The following is a 12,307-nucleotide window of genomic DNA, read 5'->3' on the forward strand; positions in this document are numbered from 1 at the left end:
TCAGATGGTGTTTAGAGAAAGTATGTGGTTAAATTTTCATTGGAATGGGAAGCTTCCACATTGGGTTGATTAAAGGTTTATGGCAGCTTTTGGTAACTTTTTAAGATGTAGAAATCTTGTGGACAGAGCAGCTTTCTATGCTTGGCTATATATAGGGCATGGAAGCTACCCCACCAGAGTTAACCTGTATTTATGTGACTTCAGGTGAACTTGGGTAGGGTAGTTTAAAACGCCCTAGTCTTTTGTTACATGGAAGTTGTGGCAATACTGATGGGATTCTCACCTTTAGCAGTCCCATAAAAAGCAGGCCCGTAGCTGGGCCTAGCTAAACCATGTCAACTGGCCACTGTTCCACGCTATAGCGACTTGCAGGTTGGATTACTGCAATGCAGTTGAGGGAGGGTTGCCTTTGAACGCAGCGCATAAACTCTACCTAGTGCAATATGTAGCTGCTTGACTATTGATAACCTCGCCTTGGCAACTTCTGCACGCAATTCCAAATGCTGGTTATCACCTTGCATCTCCAACCCATCTTGGATCCTGTTAGTCTCCTCTTCGTAGGCATCACCTTCCCTGCAGAATGGCCTTCATGGTTGTGGCCCCCAGTGAATTGGAATGTCCTCTGCCGAGAAGTTGGAGAATGTCCTCCACCCCCAATGTTCTCTTCTCAAATATAGGTCAAAACCTCTCTTCCAAGGGTGGCTTTGAGAGCCGCTAATCTTGTTTTTGTACAGATGAATTTTATTGGATTTAGCTTTTATACTACTCTTCAAAAGAAGAACCCCACAGCAAAGCAATATTTGACAATTTAGCTTTAAAATAAGCCAAGCTAGTTCCACATGGTGTTTTCCCCTTTTGTTTTGAAAACTCTCTTTCCTGCAACGGCAGGGGCTGTCAGTGGTGCCACTTTGTGTGTGTAGTCACCTTTGAATGCTATTCTGGATTAAGGCAATGCAGCAATAGGCCTGATGTTTCCCCTTTAAAATTGTGCAAGGGAGTCATCTTCCCTTCGAGGGCTGCTGCTTTCGTCGTCTTCTATCACAGACAGGCAGACAAGTGGCATAGAGTGAAACGAAGGCTCTTCCCTCACGGCCCAGCAGGAGCTGCTGCTCTCCCTCCAGCGGAAGGAACGAAACAGGTTTGCCTCCCCCCCCGCCCCCCCTTTCATCTCAGAAGCAGCAATGTGCATATCGACCTGTATGCACGGCGGTGCAGAGATTGCAATCTTTCCATTTGCTTGTGGCTACGCGGTCCAGGCGCAGGGCGAGAGCGCTCTTCCACACTAAGCGCGCCCACCACACCCAGTCAGAATGTGAAAGAAAAAGTTCCACGCAGAAGAGGAAGTGGAAAGGTTTGTTTTTATTACGCCTGATTTTACTTCACATTCACAACAGTGGCAGGGGTTGTACGCGGCCCTGCCAGCTCTACTTTGCTCAAGTAAGGCATTGGTAGGTATCAAGGCTTATTTAGATTCCATTGCAAAAGAAAAGGGCTCCCAATTCCATAGGAGTCCCACCCGATGCAGCCGTGGAGAAGGCCGCTTTCCTGACTGACAGCTTCACCTTTTCCTTAAATAAGGCTAGACCTGTTTGGCTTTCAATGTACACCTTTTCTTTGGAGATTTAACTGCCAGGAATTAAGGGGGGAACATCCCCCCCAAAGAAAGCAAGCAGTATTGAAACGGGGGGTACCTTCTGCCTTTGCGAAACACACACTTTGGAGTGGCGTCTCTTTGGTTCATGGCCTGCACAAGGGGTTAAATATAATTGCACTTCCATGATAAATTACGTAACAGTCAAACATCCACTCTGCAGTAGCTAAATGGCATTAATCTCTACTTTGACCACACCTGCTAGCCTTCCTCAACCTGGTGTCCTTCAGATGTGTCGGACTGCAACTCCCAGCATGCTCCAGTCAGATGCTGGGAATTTCAGTGCTGATGCACCTGGTAGGCACCGAGTTGGGGAAAGCTGCCATATATGAAATGGTGTTTTTTTTTTTAAAAAAAGGGTAATTTAATAACTGCAGCCCTCTTAAGCAACCCAAGCAGCGCCTGTTGCTAGGAAGGAGAAAAGGTACAAAAATAAGCATCTATCGTTTTCTACACTTACAAAAAACTCAAAAGGTAAAAAGTACCTGGTTTTAAAGGAGTAGATTGTTCCCAGGCTCCTGCAAGCCCCCTCTTGAGTTAAGTGAACAAGTTGCATATAGCAGCAGGGGCTGGAGAAGGGAGGATGGGGGAGGAGGGCGGGCCCATTCAGGCCTCTGGCAGTCTTGACAGCAAGGGGGTTCATAGCCTGCTTTAAGCAGCTTCGCCCCAATTCCCTGACTCAGGGACGCTGCCTCGGGACACTCGAGGTGAGAAGCTGCTTTTGACCTCATGCGAGTTTTGTAAAGGTTTAATGTGCGTCCCCTACTCAAAGGGCTTAGAAGGGCCTGTCTGGCAATGCTGGACCAGGCCATGTTAGCGGCTGCCTATGCCCCCCACGGCCTTGAGAAACATAGGTAGCCTCCGGCACCACCAACCTGCTTCAGTAAAATGATACACAAGACGGAGAGGAGCGGGTGGGGCTACAACTCTGCCATAACTGTGATTGGAGGGCACTGTAAAAAACCAAACAAAAAACCCTGCACCGACAAGGCTCACCTGTGGTATAGGGATGTTCAACACACACACACACCCTCCTGCCCACACACATTTCATCAAGGATTGTATTACAACTGGGGGGGGGGATTTGTGGCCCTCCAGATGTTTTAGCCTAACTCCCATAATTCCTCAGCAGTGGAGTGCCAAAACATCAGGAAGGGTCACAAGCTGTCCATGTCTGGATCATTACAGAATCTCCCAACAAAGATCACATGCCCACACCCCCAAATTTCAGGCTCTCCTGCTTAGCATGTTTAACAATAAATTAATGAGGCTTCTGTTTCTCTTATAATCCTAACATGGGCAGTCACAGGCTCTGTTCGCCTGGAGTTAATCAGGTATCTTGGCTTAACCGTTTAGCTCTATTTGGTAAGGTCAGTTTAGACGCAGCTATTCTTTCAAGGCAGGGTTCTGTAACAACAAAAGGATAAAAAAAGGGTCACAAACTACAAAAATGCACAATTAATTAAAAAAGACTCCTGTAAGGAAAGGCCCTTCGTACAGGCATATAATACAAGACAAGTCTCAAAAAAGTTAAAACATCTTACCTAGTAATCCTTGCAAAATATATATTCGTTCAATTTTCAGTTAATTAGCAAAATTTGGTACACCTGAAATGTAGTTAAGACTATTAGGCATAAGTAGAGAGTCAATTAAAAAAGTCACCTCGGTAAAATCTATGACCTGGTTAAAAGGAAAGACAGAAAACATCTTGAGATTTAACACGAAGGAACGAAACTTTGTTCGCTCCAACAAGGACAATAATCTTGGCGAGAGAAATGCCTTGGACATGGTGGTTAACACCCATGGCTGACCACACCAACATCACCACCAGCCCTTGGGGGTTTCCATTTTGTGGGCTGGGGGCTCCCTGTGGAAATGGGGGGAGCAAAGAGTTTTCACGTGGTACTTCGCACTGATGGCCAAACCAGCTGCGGGTCAACGGGTGCTGAATGAGGATTGAGACAATACTGCAAATGGCACAGAGTGTGTGCACATCTCTCCAGCCTAATCCAAATTTATGTACTTGTTGCATTTCTATCCTGCCCAATGAACAAAGCTCTTGGGCATTACACGCACACACAGATAAAAATGGGAGCATTCTGATTAGCAAGGGGGTGAAATCAGTCTGGATTTAACCTCATCCAAACAGCTGATTAGCAGAATTGTAGGGCAGAATGGGAAGCAGCTAAAAGATAATGATGAGGGAGTCATCTGCTACTGGAGGAGCTGGCTACAGATTGCTATCTTATGCTAAACACATCAGCGAGCTCTACCCACTGTAGAATCTTCACCCACCTTTTAAAGATTTTCATACAAGTGCTCTGGCCACGTGTGTGACATGCAACATTAAGTAACCCAGTCTACCATGGCCTTGGGAATACAGCCCCAGTACCAATGTAGTATCAGATTCCCTGCACCATTATCTCAAGGATCTGGGAGTCAGAGAGCATGCTGTTTTGGCCACGGAAGAATTGGCAAACATCCCAGGAACACCAAATGCTTACTCCAGAAACATAAAATATGTGTAAGAACATTTTCTTTGTGAGAGGTCCTAGAGCAATCTTGATTTTGGCTTATTAAAAGCGATCTTCCTCCTAATATTCAGTGCCTGTTCACAGTTTTAATTTATACATAGCATATTGTATCATTAAAGTTTCTTTGCCTGCTCAGAGGAAAATGGCTTTTGGTAGCTTCCAGAAATCACTATATGAATGAAACTCCAAAAATGGGTTATACTAATGAGTAGCTTACCACATGAGAGTAATTGAATTCCATGATGAAGAGATAAAAATCTTACTTCAATGCAAGAAAAGGCACTTTTAAGGCTATCATCAACAAAAGTTGTTTGGGGATTGTGGAGAAGTAACGGCCCCAATCTGCAGTGAAGCGATCTAGAGCCAATCATGGCAGCAAATTCCCTCAGTTAAACCTAACCCAGGACTGCCTTTTAACCTAGGTTGTGAAACTATGGTTTCTGATCATGGGTTAAGGGGAATCCCAGGGAGCCCTGACACAGTAAACACTGGTGCCAAGGTATGCCTTAACCATGGTTAGAGCAAGAGGGGGGATTTACACACGAGAGGAGAAAAGAAGAGAGTTGCGTGTTTCCGCAGCTCACTCTCAATCTTAACCCCAGTTAAGAGGCTGGCAGCAGTTACACCAGCGCTGGACCCTCTGACTGCGCACGCTGTCCTGTAGGCAGAGCTCTGTAGGTAGATTTGTAAACTAAAAAAGCAGCCTCAGATGCTGGATAAAGAGTGACGAGGGAAAATAGACTCACAGGCTAAACTCAGATCATGCCCACAGTGTTCATAAACTAGGCAGATCAAGCTAAACCATCTAATTTGTTTCAACAGGATACTTTAAAAGTACCATTAAAACCAACAGGAGTTTAAACTGCCTAACCCTAGCTGGATCATGCTGTAAAATTTGTAACTTGACAAAAAACAGCGCTCTTGTATTTACACCAGTAATAGCAATCAATTCTGACCCTGCAAATCTATTCCCCCCCCTTTGATGTCTGCCTTCATTTATCTATCAAGCCAAGCTGACAAGAAATTTGCTTCAGTCAGCAACAGCGTAGCAACACGAAACATAATTAGTCACCAAACCTTTGTTGGTGAAGGGGGAAGAAACCAACCTCAAACAACGTGTTCCCCTTATGTAACAAGCCTGATTCAGAAAGCAGCAGGAACGACTGAAAGCAAGACAAGATGGTCAACTAGACCTTTGCAGAAAACAATAAAAAAAAGTTGTGCGATTTCAAAGCATGACGTGCTTTTGCTTTTAAATACTTTGTGCAAAAAAATTGGTAGCCTTTGTATATCAAGTTATTACAGCTTCCGGGCTGCGGTTAGCAGTGTTGCGTAAAGATGACGCGTCAGTCTCTTCTCCTTCACTCCCTTATCGGTCTAAACGCTGTCAGTCTTCGTTGGCGAGCGTCTCTGTGGACAACCAGATTTTGGCACCACTTAAGAATTTGCTCAGCGGTGTCCCCAGAATGCTCCGTCGGCAAAGATTCCCTACAGGTGAAAATGGGAAAGAAGAAGAGAGGAACTCTGGCGTGGCAGAAACATCATGGAGCCCGTTTGCTCTAAAGTACATCCGGCTTTGCTCCAGTTCGGAAGTGTGGGCTAGCAAAGGCGGGCTGCTGATGTGTTGCCGCAGATTCCGGTTCAGTGCATCGACTTCATCCGCCAACAAAGAAATCTTATGGAAAGCGGTAATGAACCCTCCGCTGTTGATCTGTGCCTCAGGCACCCAGCGGAAGTAGCAGAGTTTCCAGAGTTTGATTTGCGTTCCAGAGAGACGGGGTAGGATTACACCATGCAGGTCAACCGGCTTAGAAAACCACTCTCTGAAATATTGCTCCAGGCCACTGGGGTTGCTGTCCGTGTGATGAAAGAAGTCGGGTTTCAGTTTTAGTATTAGTGAATTTCTTCTCGGAAGAAAGTCTTGCTCGCTGATTATTCCATTCCTTAGGGATGGCGGCAGGCCTCTGAGTGTTGAACTGTAGTTCTTCTGGGAGGCAAAGATTATAAAATATGTTCAGTTTTCCATCAGTTTCAACTTGGTCAGTACAGAGCTTCAGTTACATTCAATTTCTACCTCCCTGGACTCCCAGGAAGGAAGCAATCAGGTACTATTAATGTAGCCACACCAAAAGCCTGGCTGGATCAGACAAATAGTTACCTATTCCAGTCTTACAGTCAAGAGGTTCTGGTCCTCAGAGACAGTACACCCTCCAAACATGGAGGTACCATAAGGCTTATTCACCACTGAAAGATTTCTCCCTCTCCGTGAATTTGCCAGCACATCTTTTGGCAATGAAATCCATATATAAATCATCTGTGGTATGAAGTGGTACTCTCTTTGTCTGATGTCAATCTACAAAGAGTAACCACAGGAATGGAGCTGTTTTCCAATCTTGTATGGACATTTATTTGATTTGTATCCTGCCTTTCTACCAAGAAAAACAGCAGTCAAGGAAGTAAAACACAGCAATAACAGAATAAAACCCGCATCAAACCCAACGGACCCGCTCACATGCAAAAGGCCTGCTTGAATAAAGAGGTCTTTGCCTGCCGGGAGAAAGACAGTGAACCTAGCCTCTGCTGGGACTGAGTTCCACGCCATGGGAGCATTTGTATCTCTGGGGCCGATATGGGAACAAAGAGACAAAGCAACAATGTTGTGTCAGCAGAGACAAGCCTTCACCTACAGTAAGCGCGTCATTGGGCAGGATGAAAGAGCGGATCATTCCTGGCTATATGGAGAAGACTGATTACTCATGCAAGAATTCTAGTTACTTCCAGTTTGATGGACTAAATGCCTACGCAAGCCCTATGCAGGCGTTGTGCCTGCTCTCGCAAGGGGGGACGACACACAGGCGCACACACACAAGCCCGGCCTCCAAGCTGTGTTGATGGGGAAGGTCAGAAGAGAGCTTACCTTGACTAGCAGGGTGTTCCAGAAGAGCGTCCTATCTAAATATGTAACCCCTTGAAGGTCAACATTTGGAGGGCTGACTGCGATTAGCCACTTGTTAAAAATTTGCTCCATTATACAAAAAGAACCTTCTCTACGTAGCTAAAAATTAACTACCTTTCTATTCTGCCCGCAGACGACTTGTGTTGACTTGAAACAGCAATTGTTCCAATGTAGTTATCTCCCTTATATTGTAGTCCCCCAATGACTTGGGAACTGGTTCTGAGAAATAGCTAGACAACAAATGGGGAAGCATTCGCTCAGGAAAAAATCTAACAGCTCGCTAAAACAAACCTGCAGGAAACACTGTGGCAAAGCATGCATCAGTTCAGCTCAGAGGGTCCTGGACGCATTCAGGCAGCCCAACAATGGGACAATCTGATTTCAGGAGCCACCTGTCAGTCCCATTTCCCAATGCAGTTCTCTGGATCCTACCTGGCTTATCGCCCAGCAGGCTAGCAGCCCACCGACAGGTTGCCTCGTTCACTATTTATGAATAAACTGCTACGAGTGGATTGGAATTAACACAGCAAGCATCTTTTCCCTTGGTAGCGAGTTCGAAACTACTAAAAGAGTTTGGAAAACTGTGTGTGTTGGAGGGGATGCTGCAGAGAAGGGGCGTACATACACATGTGGTGGTCCTGCCCTAAGGCGAGTGTTTATTGGGAAAAAAGTGTTCCAGGAGATCAGTTCGATAACTGGACAATGGGTCCACCCATCTCCTCATTTAGCGCTGTTAAATTTATACAGGGGACCAGAGATTAAGCTCTTAAATAAGGAATGACTAAACCACTTATTACTGGCGGCTAGATGGTTGATAGCTAAACACTGGAAGGATGGCAAAGGGCTTAACGATTGAAAACTGGTTTCAAAGGGTTTGGCAGATTGCCCTCTTAGAAAAGCAAGAGGACAACAAAGTGAAGATAAATTTGAGGGGGTATGGTGGGAATTTATTAATTATGTGAATAAAGAAGAAGGTGGGAGAACACCCCCACCGGCATACTTAGAAATATGGGAAACGTAGGTGGAAGGGTAAAGAGAGTTAGTCCCAGGATGCCCTAAGTTGGATTGTATTGAATGGAATTTAAATGAAATTAAATTAACTAATCAATGTTAAATATTTTACACCCAGGCTTGTATAATTAAGTAATTAAGTATATATATTTATATCTGTATTGACTCCAAATGTACATTTGCGACACATTAGTTGACCCTTGTAACCAGTATCACACAATAATAAAAACATTATTTAAAAATAGAAAACTGTGCGTGCGAGAGATTACACACTAGAAACCCCCGTGCTTGGAGAGCTGAAGTAGAGTTCACATGCTAGCACTGCTTGCGTATTTGAAGATGTTATTTTTCTGTTTGTTTCTTACATTTTCAGAGCCTAATAATGAGTTCTCTGGGTGGAGTACAGGAAAATTTTAAACTTAAAAAGACAAAAACGTTGAAACCAGGATCAAACCTGAATGTGCCTTCGATTGCATTCTGCTGCTGCTGAAGCAACAGGAACCAACCCATAAACAGCCAATCCTACACCGATCCAAGCGCTGCAACAGGGTTCCATTCTCAGGGCAAGGAGCTGCCCTGCTTATAGCTAAACTGTACCCCTGTGGACACAGCCGGGCTGCAGCCCTCCGCTGCTCTTCTTACCTTTGTTCGTTTAAAAGATTTCACGGCCCCGTTGTGTACGCAGGGTGCGCTCTTCCCAATATACAAAGGGTTGTGAAAGAGCATGCGATCCCTTGCCGTGTGCTGTAGGGACCAATCCCAAACAGGAGGAAATTTCAAGCCCTTCTCATCACCCAGCTGGATGTTTTTACTTATGGCAAATTCCTGGGGAGAAAAAGTTCAAATTATGCTCAGGAATGAAAAGAACAGGAGCCCTATTTTTAAAAACAAAATGGGGACCCCCCCCCCAAAAAAAGGTCTCACTATGGTGGTGGGGCTCGGAGGAGTTGAAGCCAAACTCTGGCACGGCATGAGGATATATCAAAAGGCCCCATGTAGTACTGGACAATGTCTTTTTTCCAACTGGCGTCTCTGCTGTGCCCTCTCTGCCCCTTGACACTCTACCAGAACTGAAACAAGCCTAATTTTTGAACCAGCAACTGGCATTAAACTGCAGCACACCAGCCCAATTTCTAAGGTTTTCAATTGCTTGACACACACATTTTAAAAAATCTCTGTTAATTCCGATTTATGTTATTATCCCAGGCCAAATATTTTATTCTGGTTTAAAAGAGAAGTATAGTAAAGCAGTTTAACCACCTTTCATTACATATGTCTTAGATATCTATCTATATCTAGGCTTGTTCACATCCATTATGCTTAGTGGCACACCCACATGTTTGATCGAAGCAGAAGACAGCCTTTGCTTTCTTCTCTGTTCTGAACAAATCTGATTATAGCTATGCTGCCAGCAAGCTGCAAAGGAGTCCGTTATGACAAATCCGCAAGATTCTCCAGTAGAAAACCGGCAGCATCAACCCCCTCACTAAGGAACTATTTCCTCCCCATATTATTTAGCTAAAGTTTCCATGAAGTTCAAGGTTAAAAATCCAGGGGCAGCAGAGCATATGCGACTCAAATGCAACATGTCCTTCATAGGGAGCATCAACCATACTGATAACACTGCGGTTGTTACCGAGAAATAATTATGCAAGTTAGAAATCAAGGGAGGCCAGCTTTTGATGCTGCACACACTGCTCCCTTTTACGGTCGAGTAATCAAGACTTCAGAAGCCGCAGAAATATATCTCTTTGCACAGCAATTCGATGCTACCTACTTTATCATAGCAGGTGGTTTTGCCACTTTCCCAGCTTTCGCATCGCTGGGATTTGAGACAGGATGATGTTTTGTGCTCACCGTGCTTTGCTTTACTCTCTGATGTGGTGAGTTGAAGAGGAAAGTGCCAAACAGTGAGATCCGCGTACTGTCGTACAATATTGTCAAGTAGGCTTCAGAAAACTCAAAGGCGGGTGGGTATTGCTCTAGCAGTTGCCAGACACAGTCCAGGAACATCAAAAACAAGGGAGACTGAAGGAGGGAAAGTGAAGGATCCAAGTTACTATGCACATTTGTTCAAATCTCTAAGTTTACTGCAGCCACCAACATGACATTCATATAAAATACCCGGGAATTGGGAAACTGGTCTGTATGTGTATGTATAATAATCCCATGCTAGCTGTGAATTAGGGAATTGTAATCCGACACATCTGGAAGGCAGCAGTTTGGGGAAGGCTCTTCTATACTACTGAATATGCATGAAAAACCTTAGAACATTTGTCTAAACCAGCCTTCCTCAACCTGGGGCGCTCCAGATGTGTTGGACTACAACTCCCAGAATGCCCCAGCTGGCTGGGGCATTCTGGGAGATGCAGTCCAACACATCTGGAGTGCCCCAGGTTGAGGAAGGCTGGTAAACAATGCTGGTTATTGAGCAACACCACACAAGCACGTGATGTCATGTGGTGCATCCCCAAAGGTGACCAGTTTCCCCCCACCTCACAGCCCACTCTTTGTCCCTCAACAAGTCATGCAAGGATGGTGACAGCATTTCATGTCTTGCTGGACTGTAGCTCAAAAGGAAAGTGGCCACGTCTCAGCACATTCCCCAATAAATGGCTCTCCCGCCTTCTGTCCTCTGACCCACTACCATGACATCAACAGCTATATTAATGACTTTCTTGGTGAAAGCCACAGCAAGATTTTTTTTCAATGCAAACTGCCTTCTCTGCATATTGAGTCATATTCTTAGTTCTCAATTACCTCTTTGTCGGATTTCTTCAGGTGATTACACCTATCTAGAAACGGGTAGCCTGCCATGACCCACTCCTTCTGGATCAGGCTCTGGAATCCCGCAATGGTCCGAAAATAGGGATCTGCCATCAGTTGGACGAGGGAAGCCACACAGCAGCTCAGGTCACGCCCTTCTTCCTCTAAGGTTGCCGTTGAAAGTGATAACCCAAAAGAAGTAAGGAAAATGGGGAGATTAACCACTGAAGGTAGGGAATTTTTACACATACTAAATAATGTCAAACTACATTTATTATATTATGATTATTATATTTATTTGTTGAGCCTCAAGGCGGCCTTACAAAGTTTAAAACATACATTTGCGGGGGGACGGAGACATAAACGTTTAAAATACATAACAAAATTTTAAGACATTAACATAGATGGAGGGCCGGATTACTCCCCAAAGGCCTGCTGAAACAAACAAGTTTTAGCCTGCTTCCGAAAGTCCCTCAAGGAGGGAGCCAGTCTAGCTTCCCCGGGAAGAGAGTTCCAAAGCACTGGAGCAGCCACCAAGAAGGCCCTCTCCCATGTTTCCACCATGTGCGCCTGTGAAGATGGCGGGACTGAAAGAAGGGTTTCTCCAGAAGATCTCAAAGCATGGGCAGGCTCATAAGGGAGAATACGTTCTTTCAAATAACCTGGACCCAAGCCATATAGGGCTTTATAGGTCATAACCGGCACTTTGAATTGTGCCTGAAACCAGCCCCGGTCAACAATCTGGCTGCAGCTCTTTGAACCAGCTGGAATTTCCGAACACTCTTCAAAGGCAGCCCCACGTAGAGCGTGTTACAGTAATCCAATCGGGATGTAACTAAGGCATGTGTCACCGTGGCCAGGTCCGACATCTCTAGGAACGGGCGCAGCTGGTGCACTAGCTTTAACTGTGCAAATGCACTCCTGGCCATCGCTCAGGGCTGAATCCAGAAGTACACCCAAGCTGCGGACCTGTGTCTTCAGGGGGAGTGTAACCCCAACCAACACATTTGACACTATTCAGCATGAACGGGTGGTGGTACTGTTTCACTGTGGTTAAAAGGTACAGAAAAGTGGCAACTGTTAATTAATACACCACCTAAGCAATATTAGGTTTCATAGCTTCATATGTCCTACATTTGACCCAAAGGACTTTGTGCAATCTAAAACCAGCTGGTTGTTAAAATACACAAAGGGACACACAGAGAGATCAGACATGTTTTGGTCTCCTATGTTGTTGCTAATTCAAATCAGCAGAGGCCATCATGTTTATGCCTTCTCTGCACAGTACAGTTGCCAAAATAATATAGATCAAACCTCTGATTCCCCATTTGTGCAAATGAAGGCCCTGCTACTGAGATCTGGAAGCTTTTAATAGTCTTTTGGGACAAT

At 45.0% G+C, this 12,307-nt stretch overlaps 1 protein-coding gene across 1 annotated transcript in view; it reads right to left on the reverse strand.

The window, feature by feature from the left end:
- Nucleotides 1–1,340: 1,340 nt before the first annotated feature.
- Nucleotides 1,341–12,307, reverse strand: part of MTMR10 (myotubularin related protein 10) — a 47,796-nt gene continuing 36,829 nt past the window's right edge. The window contains exons 13-16 of the mRNA XM_063142150.1: nt 10,913–11,082; nt 10,010–10,180; nt 8,795–8,977; nt 1,341–6,172 (exon numbers count right to left, since the gene is read on the reverse strand). Of these exons, the coding sequence (XP_062998220.1) occupies nt 5,573–6,172; nt 8,795–8,977; nt 10,010–10,180; nt 10,913–11,082 (1,124 nt within the window). The 3' untranslated portion in view covers nt 1,341–5,572. The remainder of the gene's footprint in view (nt 6,173–8,794; nt 8,978–10,009; nt 10,181–10,912; nt 11,083–12,307) is intronic.

The sequence above is a fragment of the Elgaria multicarinata genome, chromosome 16, assembly GCF_023053635.1.
Source record: "Elgaria multicarinata webbii isolate HBS135686 ecotype San Diego chromosome 16, rElgMul1.1.pri, whole genome shotgun sequence".
Taxonomy (NCBI): Eukaryota; Metazoa; Chordata; class Lepidosauria; order Squamata; family Anguidae; genus Elgaria; species Elgaria multicarinata.